The sequence below is a fragment of the Durio zibethinus genome, chromosome 2 (assembly GCF_047325235.1).
Source record: "Durio zibethinus cultivar Kanyao isolate XHJ-2024 chromosome 2, ASM4732523v1, whole genome shotgun sequence".
NCBI classification, from domain to species: domain Eukaryota; kingdom Viridiplantae; phylum Streptophyta; class Magnoliopsida; order Malvales; family Malvaceae; genus Durio; species Durio zibethinus.
In genome coordinates this window covers 34,509,375-34,534,761 of record NC_143163.1, presented here as the reverse complement: position 1 = coordinate 34,534,761, position 25,387 = coordinate 34,509,375, and the positions used below count along the sequence as shown (strand labels likewise).

The 25,387-nt window shown below is 34.3% G+C and overlaps 3 protein-coding genes across 4 annotated transcripts; 2 read left to right on the top strand and 1 right to left on the bottom strand.

The window, feature by feature from the left end:
* Nucleotides 1-780: 780 nt before the first annotated feature.
* On the top strand, nt 781-15,056 carry LOC111317476 (urease-like). The gene is given in 19 exon segments (XM_022919903.2): nt 781-1,140; nt 4,831-4,904; nt 5,002-5,047; nt 5,526-5,631; nt 6,161-6,303; nt 8,269-8,379; nt 8,945-9,108; nt 9,250-9,628; nt 9,711-9,819; nt 11,159-11,275; nt 11,278-11,297; nt 11,457-11,594; nt 11,710-11,801; nt 12,109-12,238; nt 12,319-12,477; nt 12,991-13,158; nt 13,280-13,414; nt 13,801-13,872; nt 13,966-15,056. Coding segments are annotated over 19 exon segments (2,511 nt in total). The 5' UTR covers nt 781-1,014; the 3' UTR covers nt 14,188-15,056.
* Nucleotides 15,057-17,386: 2,330 nt separating this feature from the next.
* Nucleotides 17,387-22,202, top strand: LOX6 (PLAT/LH2 domain-containing lipoxygenase family protein). Of its 2 annotated transcripts, none has more exons than XM_022920545.2 (9): nt 17,387-17,924; nt 18,303-18,580; nt 18,673-18,910; nt 19,013-19,345; nt 19,523-19,608; nt 19,694-19,801; nt 20,257-20,558; nt 20,729-20,992; nt 21,119-22,202. In XM_022920545.2, the coding sequence occupies exons 1-9, from the start codon at nt 17,549-17,551 to the stop codon at nt 21,876-21,878; spliced, it is 2,745 nt and encodes a 914-aa protein (XP_022776280.2). In that variant the 5' UTR covers nt 17,387-17,548; the 3' UTR covers nt 21,879-22,202. The 2 variants fall into 2 exon arrangements, with proteins under 2 accessions (XP_022776280.2, XP_022776281.2); XM_022920546.2 differs by having other exon boundaries at nt 17,410-17,924; nt 20,903-20,992.
* A 613-nt stretch (nt 22,203-22,815) lies between these two features.
* On the bottom strand, nt 22,816-25,177 carry LOC111317475 (4-coumarate--CoA ligase-like 9). The gene is made up of 6 exons (XM_022919902.2): nt 24,029-25,177; nt 23,743-23,932; nt 23,525-23,670; nt 23,368-23,435; nt 23,152-23,254; nt 22,816-23,068 (listed from the first exon to the last, which is right to left on the bottom strand). The coding sequence occupies exons 1-6, from the start codon at nt 25,031-25,033 to the stop codon at nt 22,946-22,948; spliced, it is 1,635 nt and encodes a 544-aa protein (XP_022775637.1). The 5' UTR covers nt 25,034-25,177; the 3' UTR covers nt 22,816-22,945.
* Nucleotides 25,178-25,387: the final 210 nt, after the last annotated feature.

Here is a 25,387-nt window from a genome sequence, read left to right as displayed (position 1 = left end):
TGGCACATGTAGCTTCAATTATTGGTTATCGAGAGTCTGCTTATTAAGCTTTAATTGTTTTTTTTTACTTTCCAAATTCTTTTCGAAGATGGGTTATTTAACTTGTAGCTTAGGATACCATTTATGATTTTTTAAAATTTTAATTTACTTCGAAATTTTGTGTTTATTTATTTAATTTACATAGAAAAATAATATGCATCTAAACTTTATCAAACTCTTAATTTTTAATATAAATAATTTATATATACTACTATTTGGTGTTTAAAAATAAATATATATAATTCTAAAAAAAATTAAAAGAACGAGAAAATAAAAAATATGACGAAAGATTTTTGACCAGCAGGAAGTTTTTTATTACGCCACTGGGATGTCTACAAATTCGAATAACACATATTTTTTCCCATAATATACATTGAGACGAGATATTAGTTAAAAAGGCTATTCGCATTATGTTGTTATTATTAGTATAATAATAATTATTATTGTTATTAAAACACGTGATAAAAAAAAAGTAAAATATCGTACCTCTTTCACGAATCCACGTGTAGAGTACAACATTGGCAGCATAAGGTACAAGCTCTCTATAGAGCAAGTTTTGCATGGCAAAAAGGCCAAAGCTATCTAGTTCCAACGGCCGCTAGCTCTCTCCTTTCATTATCTGGTTGAATGGTAATCGGTCTTTCGGCACATTTCCAACCATTCCAAAGGCAAGACTTCAACTTTTTCTCCTATAATCATTTCACCATTTGTTTTTGGAAAATATACCAGTAGTTTAGAAATTCATTTTCCTACTAATTTCTCAAATTATGTTTATGACTATTATTATATGCTACTCTTTCATAGTATTATTCTGTTTATAGAATTATCTGCCATTGTTGGTCAAACAGATAAAGTTTAGCCTTTTTTTTCTTGGGTTTTGACTCTAATAAAAAAAGGACTAATCTCTTTTCAGTAATCATCTTTGATTAGTAGGATTGTAGCAGTGGAGAACTGGTGGGCACTGACTTTGCAAGAATGAGACTAACACCAAGAGAAGTTGAGAAGCTAGGCCTTCATAACGCGGGGTACCTTGCCCAGAAGCGTCTGGCACGAGGGCTTAGGCTCAATTATACTGAAACTGTTGCTCTCATTGCCTCTCAGGTGATTTCTCAACTTTGCTACATTTGTTTATTGCTGTTCCACGTATACAAATGTGTATAAAATATGTATTAAAATTACTTCAAGACCAAAACACAACACAATTATATTACTTTAAAATAAAATTTAACAGTGTATTTGGATTGAGAAGAGAGTAATGAAAAGAAAGTAAAGTAATAGACTGTAAATGAAACAAAACCTCATTTCCTTTGTTTTAATAAATTTTTAATTTAAAAAAAAAAAAAAGATAGAAATCAAATAACTTTTGATTTTTCTTTTAAACTCAATTTTTTTAATATCCCAATTTGAAGAAAAAGCTAAGGAAAAGAAAGTTGAAAAATATTTTTTTTATAAAAAAACTATTATGTTTATCTTTTTATTAATATTAAAAACCTAATAAAAAAAACTTAAGCAGATCACAATAATTTTGTAATTTTTTCAAAACTATCTTTTTTTTAAGTAAGTTTTACATATCTCTTTCAATATAAAATTTTTTTATAATTTTTTGATGATTTGATTTTGATGAATGGTTGAATATGAATAGATATATTTTTTGGACTTATGAGATGACAAATTAGTCAAAATCTATCAATGCATGTTTGTAAAATATTTTTTGTTTCACTTGATTAAATACTATTGATATAGCAACAATTGTAAGACCAAACAAAATAACAAATATATTATGATCTAGGAGTGCTTTAAAATCACAAGTAATGAAAGGTTATAATTGAAAAAAATTATTATAATGAATCATTTTCTTTCTTTTTTACTCTTTATCCAAATAATAATTGTTAGAATTCCTTTTCTTTTCTTTCTTTTATTAATTTTAATTATCCAAACAAAAGTTATATGTATCATTTTTTTCTTTTAAAAAACTTTCTTTTTCGTTATTTTCTTTTTATTTTTTTTATTTTATTAATATTTATCCAAATATAGCGTAAAAGTAATACAAAGGTTTTTTTCTTAACCATTCTAAAATTCTTCAATAAAATAATCTACCAATTAAAATTTATATCTTTAATCTAACTAAGATGCATCTCTACATATCCAAATACAAACTATATAAAATACAAAACCATTAATAATAACTCATTAGCTAATATTATCTCCAACGAATAAGTAATCTTTTCTTTTTTGATCTTTTAATTTCTCACAAGACTAACTAAATTTATCATTGACTCATCTATAAGAAGAAGAAAAAAGGGGAATGAACAAACCATAGCTCAACGAATATAGACTTATATATATTACCAGATCAAACATCATTTTTATACATATCATATAGATCATTAAAAGATATTCATTAAATCATAATATCTAAATATTTCAAAAATCATCGTTTTGTAAAATATTTCGTAAATCATAAATCAATATTAAAACATGTCAATTCTTAAAACATTGTAATATATAGTGTCATTTGAATACCGTAATCAAATCAAACCATTAATCAATCTTCGTAAATCATAAATCAACATTAAAACATGTCAATTCTTAAAACATTGTAATATATAGTGTCATTTGAATACCGTAATCAAATCAAACCATTAATCAATCTTTAGAAATCATCGTAAATTATCTTCATATATAAATCATTGATCAATTTTTAAAAATCATCATCATCATCATCATAAATCATCATTATCATTAGTTTATTGTTAGTTATAATCACTGTTATTACTCGTGACATTGACCATATGGATAATTTTATCTTCATGATCATTGCTAACTATTATATTCTACTAGCTAGGGCCCTATGCTAACTATTATAATCCGTTAGCAAGGCCGTATGATCATATCTATACTAACTATTATTACCCATTAATCAGGGCTGTAGAACTAGTTTTGATGTCGATGATCTCACTTTTCAGGAATGTAAAAACATAGCTATCATAAAATTGTTTATTAAACATAAGTTATTTTCTCATTTCATTCATAAGCATGATCCATCATTTACATAGAAAAAATATAAAATAATCATATGCTTAATCCTATTTCATATATTGAAAATAAGAAAATAAAATATTTACTCATTTAGAAACATACATATATACATATGTTTGAAAACAAATAAAATGTGTGAAATTCTACTTATCTTTTTTCAATTCCACCACTTAATTTTTCTCCCATAATAATTAATTGACTATTCAAGTTCATTTCAACATATAAAAAATTAATCAATTCTTTTTTAGACCATATATACTAAAACAACTAAGTTATACAAAAATTAACTTAATTAACTAATACTAATAACCTGACCTCCTTTTATTAAAATGATCATATCTCAATATATCTAAATCAAAATTAAAATCTCTTTAATGAGTTAAAAACTAAACTTGATAAGCTTTCTAACCATATATGACACACATTGTAATTACTTATAGATTAATTATAATAAACTTTACAATCCACGTCATATGCTGCCGCCAGATAGCACGTATACTTTTTAATAAAAATTACACATTTATTCATAAGAGATTCTAAATTCAATTCTTTTTATTTTGTTAGAAAGTAGACTCAATAATCTTTTTAAACATGTATGGCTCAATTCTTAATTCCTTGTATAAAATTTCAAATAATTTTCGTAATTCAACCCTAATAATGTTAGCATACAACTTGTATATTCTTAAATAAAAATTAGACAAATCTTCATAGAAGACTCAAATTTGATTTACATTTATTTCATTAGAAAGTAGATTTAACATACTTTCTAACTATATATAATAATCATAGCAATATCTAATCTCTTGATATAAAATATTATTTTAATATACTATTGTAGATAATAGCATCTTATTCAAAAATAAAATTTTTTCTTAAACCTTTAAAAATTCAAATCCCCACTTTCAGCCTTTAAAAATTCACTCAATAATCATCATTAAATCTTAATAACATGAAGTAAATAAAACCTAATAATTTACTCAAATTGATCATGAAGATTAATGAAAGATTTCATAATTTTTCTTGATTTTTCTTTCAGAACTTCAATTTCAAATAATAGCTACCAACATGGTATATTTCTTAAATAAAAAGATAGCATATACTCATCTTTAGTAGATTAACTCAATTGTAGCATCGGATTTTGAATCTCTAATTTAATTTTTTATGCTCTCTAACTCTAAAAAAGATGAGGAAGAAGAACTTATATTTCCTTTCTATTTCATAGCTAGGTTTTCTTTCATTTAATATTTGAACTCTTTTTTTTTACTAATTAATCTCTTTATAAATTGATGGACTTTGGTATTACTCTAGCCTAATTATCATTTAAGCTGAGGTATTACAAAAATACAAGCTACGATTTACATTTTCATGAATGAACTTAATTTTAAAAGTTATCTGCCCACTGATTATACTGATTTTTTTAATCTGATTATTCATCATCAGATTCTATTGAGCTTTTTTCCCTAAATGAGCATTTTTGTATGTTTCACTTTTTTTGGTTAAAATAAAATTGGGTGTTGTTATGCAATTGATAATGTCTATCTTCAGGATATTTAGTTTCATTATCTCTTCATAGAGTGGAGTGGTAAATAAGGACTTCAATGGAAATTTTTCATATAATCAAATTAATGGATTCTGAGCTAAGTCAATTACATGCTTGTAATATCTGTGTACAAAATCTCTTTTTTTAATTTTTTTAAAGATGGTTGAAAAACAATGAGCTTTCATATATCTTTTCTTATGTTTTCATCATAGATTCTGGAGTTTGTTCGTGACGGTGACAAGAGTGTGGCAGAATTGATGGACATTGGTCGACAACTTCTGGGAAGGTATGAAGCCTTTATCATGTTTGCTTTAGTAGTTGTTTGTAAGAAGCTCAAATGATGTGCTTTGAAGAAATACTACTAATAAACAATGTTTAAACAGGAGGTAAGTTCTTCCTGCTGTTCCACATTTATTGGATTCTGTTCAGGTATCATGCTTCAGTAATCATAGCTGGTATTGAATTTTCCTTTTTAATTAATCAATAATCAGTGTATGTTTTTATCCAAAAAGAGCATACAGCTTGGCTAGTGATTTGTCCATCCGGTTTGTATATAAGAAAGCGAAGCAAGAGTTTGCATTTATCTGTTTCTTATTATGATTTTGTTTATCCGAAATGTGGTAATCCTTATTTGGTATTTATACGTATCTCTTCTGAATTATATTTTTAATTGCTTGTTGGCTTCGAAGTTCTAAGGCTATTCATTGTTTCATACGTTATCCATTTAGGAGAGTGCGATTTTAAGCATTAACTTGTTTGTTCTTTTCAACCCTACAATTAATGTTCTAGAAAAGCCTAAAATAGAGTGCATGAAACATCATTGCTCTGGACTTTCTCAACTTATTTCCTAAAACTTTTTTTCAGTCAAAATCAATAGCTCCATAAACTAATAGTAATTTCAATGTAGGTTGAAGGGACATTTCCTGATGGGACAAAGTTAATCAGTATTCATAATGTGATTGCTAGTGAAAATGGAAACCTGGACCTTGCTTTACATGGTTCTTTTCTACCTGGTAAAGGCTTACCTTAGTTCATAGTTTTGGAAATGTCTACTTCCCCAAGAATATAGGTACCATAAATTATGTTATTCTGAAAATCCCTTCCTTAGTAGAGTGTTCTTAGTTTTTTGCAAAGATGTTTGCATGCTTGACCTAGATAAATGAACAGGGCTCAAGCTCAAAGTGTATTTTTTTTTTACCATCACGAGAACAAAGCCCTAATATAAGTAAGAGGAAGGGAGAGGTTTGGTTCAAAATTAGGCCCTTGATGTGACCTCAAGCACCTTTAACTACTAGGCTAAAGGCTTGGAGACCAAACTACTTTCATATCAAGATACAATTCTTTTTTTTTTCTTTTGGTTCTAATCTACCTGGCTTTTTAAATCTGAACAGCAAGTTTAATCTGATATATATTAATGTCTTATGTAGTACTGATCTTCTATACTTGAAGATTTTAGTAGATTATGCAGCTTAGTTGGAACTGCTACTGGTTGAGTACATAAAGTGCCCAATGGGAACTAAAAGAATAACATTGATGATGCAGTGCCTTCACCTGAGAAATTTCTTGAAATGGAAGATAAGATGGTCCCTGGTGACATGATCTTCAAAGGGGGGAGTGTCACACTTAATCACGGAAGGAAAGCAATAAGACTCAAAGTCACTAACAATGGAGACCGGCCAATTCAGGTGTTGCAAACTTATCTTCTATGATTGATATGATTTATTTTTCTTGTTGAGAGTTTGGCTAATTAAAAGTCACTTTTGGTTCTTTTGTTTTATGGACCACTCTGTCAATGTGTACATAGAATCTGTTGGGAATATTGACTCAAATCCCATAAGAGATTTGTTTGAGATTTGTTAGAGATTTATTTGAGATTTGTCAGATATTGCTTGATGGACAAAAAGACTTACAAAAGAAAAATTTCAAGAGAAAGAAGATTCTTAATAGGTAAGTTTGACTTGTAAGAGAAGAATTCTAAAAGGAGAGAGATTCTTAATGGGTAAGTTTGTATGATTATAAATAGGTGAAGTCTCTACATGGTTAGGTATGAGAAAAAAATGTAAGAGAGTTATAAGATTTTGTGGGATAAACACCCCATAGGAGTATTGAGGCTCTACGTCTTATGGGTATATATGTTTGTTTGTGAGTGGACTAGAGGAGATTGAAAGGGTTCACATAGGTATGATGTATGGGAACATATGGGTATGTGTTTGGTTGTGTTGAAATGATGCACAAAAGTTTGGGTTTGTGTTTGTTTGGGTAGAGAATACTTCATAAGACTAGAGGAGATTGAGAGTGTCTTATGAGTATTGATTGTTGAGTGAGGTTGATGATTTAATATATGTTTGTAATTCTCTACAACTAGTGGATCTTGTTTCTCATCCGTGGATGTAGGTCAGTTGGACCGAACCACGTTAAATTGTTGTCTCTTGTGTGTTTGATTTATTGTTTGATTTCGCTTCTGCTGGTGTGATTGGATTGGAGGCTTTTAGCCCAACAAATGGTATCAGAGCTGTGGTATTCCCCAACAAATGGTATCAAAGCTGAAAGTTCAAGATGTGAAAGAGATGTGAAAGAGCTGAAAGTTCGAGATGTGGGAAGAGCTAAAGGTTTCAGATGTGGGAAGTGCATGGTTGAGACATGGGAAGAAGCAAGTCCAAAGGAGCTTGATTCAAGAAAAGAGTTCGAGTTCAAGTTTTAAAGATTGATGATTGGTTTATATGAAGCGTGAAGACACAAAAGAAGAGAAAATGATTATAAGACTTCTATTACAGGTGGAGCCAAGCATGTCTAGCATGAAGACAGATGATTGATAAAATTTGAGTCAAGGGGAGATTGTTGGGAATATTGACTCAAATCCATAAGAGATTTGTTTGAGATTTGTTTGAGATTTGTCAGAGATTGCTTGATGGACAAAAAGACTTGCAAAAGAAGAATTTCAAGAGAAAGAGGATTCTTAATAGGTAAGTTTAACTTGTAAGAGAAGAATTCTAAAAGGAGAGGGATTCTTAATGGGCAAGTTTGTATGATTATAAATAGGTGAAGTCTCTACAAGGTTAGATATGAGAAAAAGATGTAAGAGAGTTATAAGATTTTGTGGGATAGACACCCCATAGGAGTATTGGGGCTCTACGTCTTATAGGTATGTATGTTTGTTTGTGAGTGGACTAGAGAAGATTGAGAGGGTCCACATAGGTATGATGTATGGAAACATATGGGTATGTGTTTAGTTGTGTTGAAAGGGTGCATAAGAGTTTGGGTTTGTGTTTGTTTGGGTAGAGAATACTTCATAGGACTAGAGGAGATTGAGAGTGTCTTATGAGTATTGATTGTTGAGTGAGGTTGATGATTTGATGTATGTTTGTAATTCTCTACAACTAGTGGATCTTGTTTCTCATCCGTGGATGTAGGTCAGTTGGACCGAACCATGTTAAATTGTTGTCTCTTGTGTGTTTAATTTATTGTTTGATTTCACTTCTGCTGGTGTGATTGGATTGGAGGCTTTTAGCCCAACAGAATCAACCTACAATTCTTTATAGCTACCATATAATGGTCAAGCTAACCAATATCTTTTTGCTATTTTGTTTTTTCTGAAGTTGAATTGAAAGATTTTTTTTGTTTCTTGTGTTAATCATTCAGCAGTTTTTCAGGTGGGAAGCCATTATCACTTTATTGAGGTGAACCCCTCCTTAGTTTTTGATCGAAGGAAAGCATATGGCATGCGCCTAAATATACCAGCAGGAACAGCTACAAGATTTGAGGTTGAGCATTCTAACCTTCATTTTTGAGAAGTTTGTTATTCATTAATTAAGTGCAATTAACAGTTATTTATTGATCATCCTGTCTAGATTAATCTCTTTCTAGTAAAAATTAACAGTAATACTCTCACGTTATTTCTTAAAAAGATGCTTCTTATTATCATTTCTTTAGGAATTGCATGTTGCTCCGGGATTACTAAGAAATTGTAGAGGCTGGTGTAGGAATCAATGACAAGAAGCAGGCTCTGATGTGTTTCAGTGCACTGGCAGTAATTAAATTGTGATGGTAGACACTGATTTTGGAGGAAGCCTCAAATTTTATAATGATAAACATTCATTATGAAAATCTAATTGTAGGAATTTTGAAGCTATTATTTTATTAATATAAGAGGGTTGTTCTAAGTGTTATTTATCTCATTAGCAGATATAGAGATAAGAGTTCATCCATAAACTTTCATTAAGTGAATTAAATTAAATGTTCATTTGGCGCATTCATGGGCCAAGCAAGGATCAGCACTTGATCTAATCTTACTCTATTCTTTGACTGAAACATGTTTTCCTTTTTCAGCCCGGAGAATGTAAAACTGTTGTGCTTGTCAGCATTGGTGGTGGGAAAGTGATCAGAGGAGGAAATGGTATTGTTGATGGTCCAGTTGATGATGCCAATGTCGAAATGATGATGGAAACTATAAGGATAGACGGTTATGGGAATCTGGAAGATGAAAATGCTAGGTTTACAACTTCAGCTAGAAACTTATTGCTACCTGTTTTACTTCTATTTCATGTCACCCAAAAGATCTTGATTAGTAACTGTCGTCTGCTTAAATAATTGAATAGGAAAATATTAATGCCTTGACTTGACTAATTTTGCAGTGAAGGTGTGACCGGAGAAGATTCTGCTTTCACCACAACAATTTCTTGCGAGGCATACGTTAACATGTATGGCCCCACCACCGGTGACAAAATTCGGCTAGGTGATACAAATTTGTACGCTGAAATAGAAAGAGAGTTTGCTGTATATGGTGATGAATGTGTATTTGGTGGGGGAAAAGTTATAAGAGATGGCATGGGTCAATCATGTGGGCGTCCACCAGCTGAATCTTTACATATTGTTATAACAAATGCTGTAATCATCGATTACACTGGCATATTTAAGGCAGATATTGGTATTAAACATGGTCTTATTGTTGCACTTGGGAAAGCAGGCAATCCAGATACCATGGAAGGTGTTTTCCCTAATATGATCATCGGTGTAAGTGTTTTCATATGAAAGCAGTGCTCAGGTATAATTACCTGCTGTATTCATGGCTGATCTTTAGACCATCAACTCTCAGGTTAACACTGAGGTTATTGCTGGGGAAGGATTAATTGTAACTGCAGGGGCTATAGACTGTCATGTGCACTTCATATGCCCTCAGCTGGTTCATGAAGCAATATCAAGCGGTAAGCTACACTTTCAGGCATACTTCAGTTAAAAGACGTTAGTGAAACACGGACACACACAAATCTTCTTATGTGCTTGTTTTTGGGGAGAGAGAGAGAGTGAGAAGGGACAGAATGGTTTGCTCATAGCATTTCACCTCTATTTATTGAAGATTCTATTGACCATGTTGCTCTGCAGTAGACCTAATGTATAACGTTTTTCTTTGGCAAGAACTCTCGTCTTTGTTCCCATCATTCTCTAGTTCAATGGTAAGGGTAATTTGCTTTCATTTGCAAATGCAATTCTGTAAGCTTCATTGACAGTTAGGGCCATATCTGGGTTCTCAGTTCATGGACCTTCTCTGGTGCGATGGGAACTCTCCTCCTTGTTCCCATCATTCTCTAGTTCAATGGTAAAGGTATTTTGCTTTCATTTGCAAATGAAACCCTGTAAACTTCCTTGACGGTTAGGACCATATCTGGGTCCCCAGTTCATGGACCTTCTCTGGTGCGATGGTCTTACTTTCCAGTGTCATCCTTCTTTTACTCAATGTTGAAAGTATGAGAAAGAAAAGGCTAGACTACTTCAAGATTTTACAGGCAGTATCCATAGTAACAGTAGTATTAAAAGAACATCATAGACTGATATCTCAGCTGATCAAGAATTGATTAAAGTCTATTCAGATATATCTAAGTTTGAGCCATACACTGTGAACAGCTCACACTTTTAGACAAGTATTTGAATATAGAAGAGATAGCAGATTGCATTTCTTGAAATGAGACGATAAGAGGCCCTTCAGATCTGTTTGATAGATTCCATTTGTTTCAAAGCATTCTGAAGGAACCATGTGAAGTGTGAATGTCATAGGGACCATCCATTACTTTAAGCAAACAGATTTTGCTGGATGGAATAGCATGTCGATCAAGTTGGAAATTGTTTCTCTTATTGTTACATATAGCTAATAGTTAACATCATTCTTCTGTAAAAGCGTTCAGCCATCCCTGATTGGATTGTTTGTTAGTTTTGTTTTCTGTCAGCTGCTCTTTGAACCATTTAACTTTCTTCTGGTCTTGGGCAGCATATTCGAATTTTCTCAGTCTACTGGGGAAGACAGGGACATGGTCCAAAATTGTTCTCTAATGGTTATAAACTTGCTGCCTAACCATAAAATTTCAGGACTATGAAGAAATACACACACATATGCATGCATATATAAATACTTTAATACATCTGTGAATTTGGAAATGCATGTTTGTAAAACGTTTATGAACAAAAACAGTGAGAAAACTTAGTTAATAGAATCATACATCTTTATTAAATATAAATGCGTTACACACTGAACCTTCCAAATTAGTGTAGGAATTACGACATTAGTAGGAGGTGGGACTGGACCCGCTGAAGGGACACGTGCAACTACTTGTACACCAGCTCCACTGCAAATGAAATTGATGCTGCAGTCCACTGACGACTTCCCTCTAAATTTGGATTTACAGGGAAGGTAAGCTTATATTTCTTTACATAATATTTTCTCCTTTTTTTTTTGTTTTTCTATGCATTAGCTAAAGCCCGAAGGATGGACCTATCTTCCACACTCTGACATATATTGGTTGGTTAGAACTTCCCTCGGTTGCCCTCAATTTTACTTTTTCTTACTTAGGGGAATGGTTCCAAACCTGATGAGCTATATGAAATAATCAAAGCTGGAGCTATGGGATTGAAGCTGCATGAGAACTGGGGAACAACTCCTGCTGCAATAGAAAATTGTTTGACTGTTGCAGAACTATATGATGTCCAGGTCAGAAAACAAGAATGCCAATTATTTCTGAGCTTTTATTTCTGACCTTTACAAGTTCATTTTTAATTACATTTTTAACCATACAAGTGTCCTTTATATCTATTGATTTTGGCAGGTTAATATACATGCTGACACCTTGAATGAATCTGGATTTGTGGAACACACAATTGCTGCATTTAAAGGAAGAACGATTCATACTTATCACAGGTATAAACTCATGTCCATCCCCCACTCCCTCAAAAAAAAAAAAAAAAAAAAAACTTGAGTAATTATCAGAAATACAATATGTGAGGAGATAAATCTGAATTACTAATTACTAATTTCACTAAGGCTCTTTTCGATGCCTTGTGAAAGGAACATTAAAAAGTGCAGAATTGTAACTTTTATGAGTTCATTGAGCATGACTATGTTTCTCTTGTTTCATAACAAGGTAGAGTTATCTTGTCTCTTAATTTTCTGGTTAACCAGTCAGGTTTAGCTCTTTAATGTTCATGATTAATATAATTTTGAGCAGTGAAGGTGCTGGTGGTGGTCATCCTCCAGATATCATCAAAGTATGTGGTGTTAAAAATGTCCTCCCCTCGTCAACAAACCCAACACGCCCTTATACTTCCAATACTGTATATGAACATCTTGACATGCTGGTATGAGAAGATAATAGTATATACATATTAGATCTGCAGGATTTTGCCTGTCCCATTCTCATCCATTCCTATCTTAGCAGATGATTTGCCATCACCTTAACAAGGATATTCCAGAAGATGTAGCTTTTACCGAATCACGGATTAGGGCTGAAACCATTGCTGCAGAAGACATACTGCATGACACGGGGGCAATCAGCATTATATCTTCTGATTCACAGGCTGTGGGTCGCATTGGAGAGGTTTTCTTTTAAATTCTACTACTCTTACTCCTTCACATGCTTTGATTTCATTAGAAAAAGTCTGTGTGACTAGTGGCCACTGATATGGAAACTTTTGTATGTTTAAATGACCATCAAAGGTAGAAACAAGAGACCTGTCTTCTATGACTTGAGTGTGAGCATTTGGAATAATTGAAAGCAGTGTCTGGTTATTATAGTAAATAAAGTAGCAAACTAATTTTAGGATGAAGGTAACAAACATTTTGTGAAGGATGACAAGAGAAATAGTGCATCAGACACAACAAATCTGAACTTTACGTAATGGGTCTTATAAAAAAAAGCAGGGCGGGAAGCCAGTGGGAACATCTTTGTTAGTCAAATATATAATCTTGCTTTGGTCATGCTCAATTCTGAGTAGCATGCATGGTTAACCTTCTATATAGCAGATATCTCTCATTTTGCATGTTCTTATAAATGACAGCTCAGATAGTTCCATGATCTAAAGCTGAAATAAGTTGAATTCTTTCTTTCCAGGTGATAAGCAGAAGTTGGCAAACTGCTCACAAGATGAAGTCAGAAAGGGGGCCAATTGGTCCTGGAGGCTTAGACAATGACAATCTAAGAATCAAACGTTATGTTGCAAAATACACCATAAATCCAGCTATTGCTAATGGGATTGCAGAATTTGTTGGTTCAGTAGAGGTATGTTATTTTCAACCTCTTTTAACTGTTGTGTGTATGTGAGTGTGTGTTACTTTTTTTTTTTTTGGCTTTTCTAACTATTTGAAATTTCCTTATGTCAAAAACATATATGCATCTGCAGGTGGGAAAGTTGGCTGATCTTGTTTTATGGAAGCCATCCTTTTTTGGGGCAAAACCTGAAATGGTAGTAAAAGGTGGTGAAGTCACTTGGGCAAATATGGGAGATCCTAATGCAAGCATCCCAACACCTCAGCCGGTAAACTGTTATATGTTTTCTTATAGAAGATTATTTTTTTTCAATTTACTTTTCTTCACTTAACAAATTATCCTGTATGGCAGTATTATGGGTATTAACTTCTTACTCTCCTATCCTAAAAGGAAATGGAATAATAAGAAAGAAAAAATTTGGAATGGTAGTTGTAATCTGCTTGAAAATGATTTCAAGCATTAGACACCGACTGTTGAACTAGTTTTGCACCCATCTAATCTTGTTCACATTTCTAATGATCTGTAATATTAAAGACTGTCTGAACAATGATTCATAAGTTATTGTTACTAGCTAATGCAACCATACTGGCCTTTTAGTGAGATCAATTGAAAAATTCCAAGTTCACTTTTTATTGAAGACAAGAGTTGCCACAGGTGTTGTCAAGGCCGATGTTTGGAGCATTTGGCAAGGCTGGAAGTGCTAATTCCATTGCTTTCATCAGCAAGGCATGAATCTCTCTATCTCTCCTTCGCTTCCTCTCTCCTTCCATGTGTGTATATAGGATAAATAAGTAGAATTACATTTACCCTTGCAAACAGGCTGCTTTAAATTGCGGAATTAAAGAGTTATATGGACTCAAGAAAAGGGTAGAAGCTGTTGGGAATACCAGAAGTCTGACCAAGCTTGACATGAAACTCAATAATGCACTCCCAAATATCACAGTAGGCCCAGAAACATATATTGTGACAGCTGATGGTGAGGTTCTCACCTGTGATGCAGCAACTACAGTTCCCCTGTCTCGGAATTATTTCCTCTTCTAGTCTCCATAGAAAATGCTTGCAACTTTCACCATGTATTTACTTTTCGTTATTAAAATTATGAGCATCCTAACTATCGAACGTTATGATCATTTCAAGAAGAACAGACAAAAAACCCATCCTGCTGGCAGCAAGCAAAGCAGGAACAAGCCAGGTATTACTGAGTTGCTTGTTCGTCCAAGTTTGCTGGAAACTTATGTTCTACTTATTACAATTTAAAACTGTGCGTCATAGTTTCTGGTGTAACAAAACCTACTGTGCAATGGCTTGCTTGCACTCGAGCATTGTTAACAATGGTTGCAATTTGATGTAACCAAGCATGATATCCAGTCGCTTCAATCGGACTTGATTATGAGCTGAACATTATTCCTCTTGTTTCCAGCATTAATACCAAATCAAACAATCTAATAATCTTCCCAGGTTGCAGGCTGCTTATGTACAAATATACATACACCATTTTCAGCCTAGTTAGCACTTAGCAAACCTATGTCCCTAGTTTCAACTTTCAATATATGCTTCTCTACAAAAGATGGAATTGCACTTCAAAGTTCAAACTCAGTGTGGGAATATTTTAGTGTGAAATTCCATTCAGTGCCTGCTCCATTGGCTACATTCTGTAACCTTTTAGTGATCAATCAGGTCCACCACACTTTCTGGACGAATGGAAACATTGGGACCACAAAAGCACTGCCTATTTTAATGCATGTCAATTCGTGAAAAGAAGGATCCTGATTCCTGGACCAGTTTTATCACAGAAATTGGCAACACTAAAGAAAATGTGTTGAGACAATTAATGTTACCATATCTCCATAGGTTGTTACCATATCTCCATAGGTTAAGTGTCCCACTTTCCACGTGCAAATGCCAACTCTTTGAAGTAGCAGATCAGATTGTTTAAAATATGGAATCGACAATGCTTAAAGAACAACTTTAAGTAAAAATAAATCAATTAGAACCGAAATCAACACAAAACAAAGAACGCTTATAAAATAGAAGCTCTCGACCATGATAAACTTGTACATACGTGATTGAAATTGAATGAATAAAGTAAATTATAGATTGCTTTAGAACTTTGAATGCTTATAACTCACCAAATTTAATATCTAAAAGTAAATTACAAAGAAAATGCTCTGGAAAAGCTTAAAAACTAATCCAACCATGACCAAAAATGAGTTGAACTAGGACCGAAGTTGCGTTGAGAGTGTGTCCTGAGCCACCGGCTATTTCCTCCATTTATAAGGCTTTACCAACGTTTGATTCCTTGAATTTTACAACGACCTCCACTGTCTTTGGTATAATTACATGCATAGTTGTTTGTTTTATCATTAATTTATGGTATGGGAAATCCAACAAGGCAAATTCAAGTCTTCCAATCTTATATTATTATTATTATATGATCTGCAATGTGCATGTGCATGTGATAATGTGCACAAAGTATAAAACTAATTTTAATGATTTTAATGAGGCCATGTGAGTGTGACCCTGCTAGAAATTTCAAGTTCCAGCATCCTTCCATGCTATATGAAACGACAAAACATTTCAGAAAAAAACAACTTAGCAGAATACAAGTGAATGGTTGTCCATAAGTGACCTACATATCCATTCAACTTGGAGGGGTGTCAGAAATATTTTAATATTCGAATCATCTCGTGTCAAATGCTCGGGAAAATAGAAGCAAAAAAACTTTTGTTTAATGGTTGAAATGGAAAGATAACAGACCTTGTTTTCTTTTTTCTTTTCGCACCCCTGCATGTGAATCAACTTTTATGGACACTTTCTGTGACTTTTTATGTTTGTCATTACCTGGTTGTGGAAGGAGCAAGTACATTTGCTTTTTGCTCAAACCTTCAATATGATCAAATAAACCCCCCCTTGAAGATATTTTGAGGTGAGATAAGATAATTAAGATCCTCCACTTACTTCCAATGTAATACTGTACCAATATTACTTTAATTCTTTTTATTATTTATTTTAAATTTATAAGTTAATTCAAATTTGATGATTATAAAATAATTTAATAGTCATAATTATCTATAATAATAAGTGAAAATTTTAAATTTTAAAAATAAATTTAGCAAAATGACATATATTTTTTTAATAATTGCTTATGCGACAACAGGAGAAAATAGAAAGATAGCATAATGCAATTATGAATATTGCATGTTGGGATCAATATCTTAATAAGCTTAGGTCAAATTAATTAATTTTATTATTTTCATTTATCCACTAATAACAAATTAATAAAATTAAAATATAACAGCCCAACATAATCTAATCTCTATGGTAATTATAATTTACTACTAATAATCATTGATCATTCAAGAGAAACTAAATGCTTTAATTAATCATAGTTGGGAGTTGGATCACCTTCAACTGCAGTTTCTCTGTCTCTTTCACTCTCTCTATAAGTAATCTATGTACATTTATAACATTATTGATGGATTATTAAGTCCAAATTTATTATTCTACTTTAAATGAGATGGATCGAACTTATTATTCATTTTTTAAAAGATAAAAATTTATCATGGTACATTTAATTTGATTAAAAATAATTAAATTTTAATGATGAGAAAATAAAAATTATTTTATTGAATATTTTATTTTTTTAATTTTTGAATAAAATAAAAAAACAATGGATCAAAAAAATAAAATTAAAAATAAAGTGATAAAATTATATTCATTCATGATAAATTTATTTCATCATTGTAAATAAAATGATAATTTTAAACCTTATCTGAACTACTGATAAAAAAAGCGTTAAATCAACTAAACTCAGTACATCCACAAGGATAAGTCCAAAACTCATTAGTATTTGTTTTAAAATAAAATAAAAGAACTCTTGATTTAATCCTCTAATAAAAATTTTAAGTGTTATTTTTATAATAATAAATATATCAATTTTTTATATTAATTTATCCAATCCCTATCACGTTCTCCACGCGATTTTTGACACTCGTTTTTTCTTTTTTTTTTTTTAAATAAAATGTTTTCTGCTGTCGGTATGACTGAAAACGGAGATAGTGACTTTCAACTCATATGTATATATATATTGGACCGTGAATTGCACGCACTTTTACATCGAGAGTCTGCTAATCTTTCGACGTAAATCATTTTAGACAGTAGCCTTGTCTTCCGGACTAATTACTAGGAAAAAGGTTAACCATGTTAGAACTTATATAAGTTAGAAGAACTCCTCCCATTCAGACAAAAAAAAAAGAAAAAACCCTTTAATAAAGAAAGCGTCACCATCCAAGGAAGAAAATATTAAAATGACGTAAGGAAGAAATATCGTTTCCAACCTGTTCTTTATAGGTAAAGGATTTTTTTTTTCGAGGATTCTGATTTTGATAACAAAGAGAAAATTATGTTAGCTGTGAAGACACTCCCTTCGTTCAAGTCAACTTTCTCCGGCTCTGACCTCCGCCGACCTTCACGGCTCAATGGGGTTCCTGGTTTCGTACAATTTTCGTCGACTATAAGGACAAGGCCCCTGGTTCGTGCTGTTATCAGTGATGACAAGACTGTGGAGCCATCAAAAAAGTCATCAGCTGAGGAAAAAGGCGTTAACGGGTCATTGGTTTCTGGTTCTTCTTCAGTTAAGGAAGTGAGGGCCGTTGTGACTATAAGGAAAAAGATCAAGGAGAAGATCACAGAGAAGATTGAGAATCAATGGGAACTGTTCATGAACGGGATTGGTCGTGGGATCTTGATTCAGCTTATAAGTGAAGAGATTGATCCTGGTTTGTTTTCTTCATTTCTCTAACTGGAATCTGTATTTTATTTTTTGTCTCAAGTTTTGATTTTAGTTCTTGGTTGAGTACTTTAAGGGATACTTGGTCTGATTATGTGTCTTGATTGTGACAAGACAATATAGGATTTTGGTGGGTTTGAAATTTGAAGTTTGAACTGCATCTGCATTTATTGATTTCTTACATTGTTGAAAGTATTGAATATGATAGTTTTGCTTATTGATATGGCAGAGTCATCAAATTGTCAGTGCTTATTTTTTTCATATTTTTCTTGATGCATGAGATTCCCTTTTGTTTGCTAGAAATTTATATCAGGAATCTCCAATTAATTCTCTTATTGACTGAAAGTGAAATGATCTATTTTTACAGTTACTAACTCGGGGAAGAGTGTAGAGACTTCTGTAAGGGGCTGGTTGCCTAAGCCTTCAGAGCATACCAACATACTTGAATATGTAGCTGATTTTACTGTCCCATCTGACTTCGGTAAACCGGGGGCTATTCTCATTACAAACCTTCATGGCAAGGAATTTCACCTGCTGGAGATTGTTATTCATGGTTTTGATGAAGGCCCCATTTTCTTTCCTGGAAATACATGGATCCATTGTCGGAATGATAATCCAGAAAGTAGAATTATATTCAGAAATCAGGTAAGAACTTTGTACTAGTGGTTTCCTATTTTCATTCACGATGAGGTTATCCGAGTAGGGTTATTTAAGCAGTGCCTCTTTGTAATGAACAGGCATACTTACCATCACAAACACCACCTGGCCTTAAAGATCTACGACGGGAAGATTTACTCAGTGTTCATGGTAACGGGAAAGGAGAGAGAAAGCCTCATGAAAGAATTTATGATTTTGATGTCTATAATGATTTAGGCAAACCTGACAAGGATGAAGATCTCGCTAGGCCAGTTCTGGGTGGTGAGGAAAGGCCTTATCCTAGGCGCTGTAGAACTGGCCGACCTCCTGCTAAGATAGGTAATTTGTTCAAAGTAATACTATTTTATTCTATGTGTTAAAATTCCTATTCTGCATCACTAACATAGAATTTCATATGCTCGCATTTGATGATTCATTTAGATCCACTTTGTGAGAGTAGAATTGAAAAGCCCCATCCTGTTTATGTACCTCGGGATGAGGCCTTTGAGGAGATCAAGCAGGAAACTTTCTCTGCTGGAAGGTTGAAAGCACTTCTTCACAATCTTGTACCATCCATTGCTGCTACATTTTCAAGTTCCGACATCCCATTCACATGCTTTTCTGACATAGATAAGCTATACAATGATGGTTTCATCTTGAAAGATGATGAGCAAAGAGAACTAGGCGACAATCTATTTATTGGCAATATGATGAAACGAGTTCTCAGTGTCGGCCAAAAGTTGCTGATATATGAAATCCCAGCTGTTATAAGAAGTATGTATGCTTCATTCATTCTTTGCCTTTCAGTTCGTTCTGTAAATTAGACCAAAATGAGGCTAATTGCTTATGCTTGCATTGGTCTATGAGCCATCTCCATTCATATTAAAAACATTCTTCATTAATGGAGCATTATTTCTTTTCTGCAATTCATCTTGTGATTTCTGTTTCCAGGGGACAGATTTGCATGGTTGCGAGACAATGAATTTGCGCGCCAGGCTTTAGCTGGGGTCAATCCTGTGAATATTGAGATTTTGAAGGTTATTTGTAGTTTATTTTGCTGTCTGTGTAGATTAGGCTTTACAATTGCTTCATTGAAATCCTTAAGTTTGTTTAATTTTACAGGAATTTCCAATTCTTAGCAAACTAGAACCTTCCATTTATGGCCCTCCAGAATCATCAATCACAAAGGAATTGATGGAGCAAGAACTTCATGGAATGAGTGTGGAGAAGGTATTAACATCTACCAGCATTACCCAGCTATGTTCACATGATCCTTTCTTTTCTTTTCTAGTGAATCATTTTATGGGCATTCTTCTGATGACATGTCCATTATAGTAAACCTAGAAGGAAAAGAGTCCTATATTTTGCAATGGACATTCAATAGTTTCCGAGTGCTTTTGCTTTTTGAAGGTGGAAATTTGGGGACTGCTTTGTTTGTGCAACATCAGGTGTATATAGAGGACTTTTTGGGGCTGATTCCTCATTTCTTAATAGGGAACAAAACCATCAACCCTAAAATATTTGTATCAAATTATACCTAGTTGGGTTTCTGATGCAAGTAGAGCTAGTACATTTGTCTCTCCTAATTCTACTAATTTTTTTTAAACATTAAAAACCACCTATAATATTGAAAAATGACATCTCATTCTCTAAGACTGCTCTTTTGCTGTCTGACGATGTTTCAGGCCATTGAGGAAAAAAGATTGTTTATACTTGATTTCCATGACATGCTTTTGCCTTTTATCAAGAGGATGAATAACTTACCCGGGAGAAAAGCTTATGCATCGAGGACGGTGTTCTTTTATAGCAAGACTGGTATTCTGACACCAATAGCTATTGAGCTTTCACTTCCTCCAACTCCTTTGTCATCTCGGAATAAATATGTTTATACTCACGGACATGATGCTACAACACATTGGATCTGGAAACTAGCCAAAGCTCATGTTTGCTCAAATGATGCCGGTGTGCATCAGCTAGTGAATCACTGGTAAGACATTAACAGTTTCAAAACCCCTGGGAAATTTTAAATTTGCTCATATCTCTCAATAACTTTAGTATTTATTATCTGAGACCTAGAATTTAGTGGGGGAGGGGGAATTCATATAAAATGTAATTAGATGTACTTTTTCTAAAATGGTGGTAATTGGGAAATTTTAGGTTGCGGACTCATGCCTGCATGGAGCCATACATAATTGCGACTCACAGACAGCTTAGTTCAATGCACCCTATTTATAAGCTGCTTCACCCTCATATGCGCTACACACTAGAAATTAATGCACTCGCACGACAAAGTTTAGTTAATGGAGGTGGGATAATTGAGGCTTGTTTTAGCCCAGGAAAGTATGCCATGGAGCTAAGCTCTGCTGCTTATGAGAGTTGGCGTTTTGACATGGAAGCGTTGCCTGCGGATCTTATTCGGAGGTAAGGTTCTATTTTATGTGTTAAACCTTGATCCTCAATTCTTAGATGCTAGTTTTTTTGTGCTCTAGTATTGCTGAATTATCCTCATTTCAAAACAATATTAGATAGTGGTAATAAAATTTTCAGGGGCATGGCAGTGGAGGATCCTTCAGTGCCTGGAGGCGTGAAACTTGTGATTGAAGACTACCCTTACGCAGCAGACGGGCTGCTTATTTGGTCTGCCATCAAAGAATGGGTAGAATCGTATGTTGAACACTTTTATACTGAACCTGATTCTGTCACCTCTGATATTGAGCTCCAAGCCTGGTGGAATGAGATCAAGAACAGAGGTCACTATGACAAAAGGAATGAACCCTGGTGGCCTAAACTTGCCACAAAAGAAGATTTGTCTGGCATACTTACAACAATGATCTGGATAGCATCAGGTCAGCATGCGGCTATAAACTTTGGGCAGTACCCATTTGGAGGATATGTGCCAAACCGTCCCACTCTCATGAGAAAACTCATCCCACAAGAAACTGACCATGATTTTGAGAAATTTATTCAGAACCCTCAGCGCACGTTTCTGTCCTCTTTGCCAACAAAGCTTCAAGCAACCAAAGTCATGGCTGTTCAAGACACCCTGTCAACTCATTCCCCAGATGAAGAGTACTTGGGCCAAATGAACCATCTTCACAGGAGCTGGATCAATGATCATGATGTCTTGAAAATGTTTGACAAATTCTCAGCTAAACTAGGGGAAATAGAGGAAACCATAAATAAAAGAAACAAGGATACCTGCCTTAAAAACAGAACCGGTGCAGGCATTCCCCCGTATGAACTGCTGCTTCCTTCATCAGGTCCTGGAGTTACTGGTCGTGGAATACCCAATAGCATTTCTATCTGATGAATTTAGCTTTATCTAGGCCTTAGTAGTTATGGTAATGTTAGGTTTCTTTTATTTATGTTTCTATTGTAGTTGGTGCACCATTTTCTTTGTGCAGAGCTCAGAAGCATACTTGTAAATTGCAACCATCCCAATCAACATTTTGGAGCAAATTCTGATAGGAATGCTTAATTGGGTGTTTAAGTATGTATCGGTTTGGTTGGGTTTTCCATTAAAACCAAATAAAATATTTGGTTTCTAAATATGTTTAATCCAACCAATCCAGAAGGGAAAATCAAATGATAATAATTCGTTTGAAAAATAGAGAACGGAAAATTACAATTATACATGTTTTTCTGTTATTTGAGTCAAAATACTCGGTTTGGACTCTTCCAAAATTTTTTCTTTGTTTTCTATACGTATTTTTTCGAAATAAAAACTGAAGTTGACGAATAAATGCCAACTAGGTACACCAATAAGCCAGTTCACTGAGCTCTGGCCTGCCATTGATTTGATGAAAACTCAAGACATGCTAATGGTTATTGAAGCCACTATTTCGGAACATTAACTGACTGGATCGCAACTTTTTCGAACATTCCAAAATCCATGTTTCAGCTAGCTGGATTTTAGAAAACAAATAGATAAAGGTACGACGTTGAATCGCTTTTGGCAGTTCTTTTGTTTTTTTCTGGGAAGTATCAACTTTTTTACTCCTTGGGCCTTGACTCTTGTCGTGCATGCAATATGTTTCATTTCTACCCAGTGAATTCTTGCAACGAATTGGCCCAACTGTTACAACAATTTGGGCGGGACGGGGTCCTTATGCAACTTTTATTTCAACATTTGTTCGTTTCCTTTCCTTGGTTTTCTTTCATTAGTCGAATAGAGCAGTGAAATGTGCTTCATTACAATTAAAATACCTTATAGATGGAATAGAATTGAGAATTTCATATTCCCATTATTTTAAGAGCAAATTTTTTTACTTTCGATTATTTGTAATGACATGCAACAATTCTTCGGTTATACAACATAGATAAACAACATATGGCGATTTTTTTATCATAAAAACGCAAAGAAGCAAAAGAATATTACAGCTTGGAGGTAGCACTTGACAATTTGATCACCAAATCCTTCCTCAGCACTTTACCTGAGGCGCTCTTTGGCAATGAATCAATGAACATTACTCTTCGTATTCTTTTATATGGAGAAACCTGACATCAAATGTTCGAGAACGTCAAAAAGATGAAAAAGAAATGGGTTAGGTTAGAAGCAAAGCATGTTCTTCCTTTCGCACCTGTTGGGCAACAAAATCCTTGAGTTTTGACTCATCAATGCTGCTCCCTGATTGTTTGACCACAAAGGCCACCGGTACCTGGCCCGCTTCCTCATCCGGAAACCTGTTAGCGATTAGGAGTGTCAAAAGCTGGCGCTTGGCAGGATAAATAAAGTCTTTTCAAGCAACGTAAAGAGTCGAATAATGGTTGAAAGAAAGAAAACGAAAGTCACATACGGAACCACAGCAGCCTCGACAACATCTGGATAGGAATTAAGTAGATGCTCCAATTCAGCTGGGGCAACCTGTTTCATTGAGAAACCAACAACATCAAAAAGCATAAAATTGAATAAGCTTTTTCAGGCACCGTTTTTTTGCAGAGCTCAGAACCAACCTGGTAGCCTTTGTATTTGATCAACTCCTTTATCCTATCTACAAAAAACAGGAAACCTTCATTATTAATATAACAAAGATCGCCAGTTCTTAACCATCCCTCCGTATCCAAAGTCGCAGCAGTTGCCTCCTCATCATCAACGTATCCTGAACCCCAAAACAAAAATGTAAACAGACTAATCGACGACAGTTAATTAATATACAGGAATTAATAATTACCCTTCATCACAAGAGCTCCTCTAACCCAAAGCTCTCCAGGCATGGAAGGAGGCAAAGCAGCACCAGTTTCAGGATCCACAATTTTGGCTTCACAATTTGCCATAAGCTTCCCCGTCGCACCTTCTAGTCGGCTTTCGTCGGGACCCATTGTACCAAACACTCGCCCCGTTGTTTCAGTTAGCCCATATGACTTCATTACAAAAATTAAAAAGTTCATTCACCAAATCAAAGGCGATCATATTAATTAATTAATTAGCACTCTAATTAAGTGTTAATTACGTGTTACCTGCGCCAGCTGAACTTTGGGCAACCGTTGTCTCAACCTCTGGATCATACTCTTACTCAAATGAGCTCCTCCACATACGACAACTTCAAGAGAGCTCAAGTCATAGGCATACATTATCTCAGCATCCCTCACCATCGTTACAACCAAAGGTGGAGCCAAAGCCAAGTGGCTAACTCTATACTCCTCGACAACTCTGTACATTTTTCTCAGATCAAATGTCCGACCTCCTCCCATTATCACCACGCAGTCCCCCGACGCCAAAGCCCTCAAACTGAATGCTAATCCGTAGGCATGAAATAATGGAACCGTACAAAAAGCAAAAATAGGGAAATTCCTCACTGGACGCATTCCACCGGCAATCGTCGCTACCCAGTTACGGTGAGTTAATGCAACTCCTTTGACCCGACCGGTTGTGCCGGACGAATAGAGAATCGTGGCCACATCTGATTGGTTCACTTTGATTCCTTCTTTGCCATTTTTTTCACTTTGACTTTCCATTAATGACTCGAATTCAACCGAGTCTATAGTAACGATTCCGTGTTTAAGCGAAGGGATTTTATGAGCTGAATCCGACGAGGCAAAAGCGATTGCCGGTTTTGAAAGTCGGATTTGGTGATGAATCTCGGGGACAGTAGCAGCTGGATTTACGGGAGAGATAACGACGCCGAGAGAGAAGAGAGACAAATAAAGAATCGGAGTGTAAATATTGTTAGAGCAGAAAACAAAAGCACAATCGCCTTTGCAGAGGCCGAAGTGCGTGCCGAGTGAGGTGACTAGGTTTTCGAAGCGGGAGATCATTTCGGGGTAGAGAATACTGCGGCGCGTGGTGGCGTCGATGAGAGCGATGGCGGTGAAGGAGGGAGGGGACGAGTGGAGCAGAGAGAAGACGAAGTCGGTTATTGAAACGGGTGCGGATTCGAGTGGGAGTGGAATGGGAGGTCGGAGGCTATGGAACGTCATCGTTTCGGAGCAAAAGCCGGAGTTTGTATCGACGAAGTTTGCCATGGGAAGTTGGAATGGAGGATTTTTTGTTTTTTCAATTTTGGAGAAATGGATGACAGAGTTTGAACTTCTTCAGCTACTTCTGAATTAAATTGTTGTTTATTTATTTTTCATTTCCCATTTGAGAAAGGAAAGCGGAAGGTTGTCCCCTTTTTTTTTTTGGTACAAAGCTGAAGGAGAATTAAATTGTCTACATGCAGCTCACAGACCGAAGTTCAACTTTTCCGCATAATCTTCGGTTATGTTTGGATAGGTACAGGGCGGTAGAATATTTTGTATTCTCATATTTAAATTTTTATATTATATTTATTTTATATTGATATTTAACGAATATTTTTAATTTATGAGTATTTATTA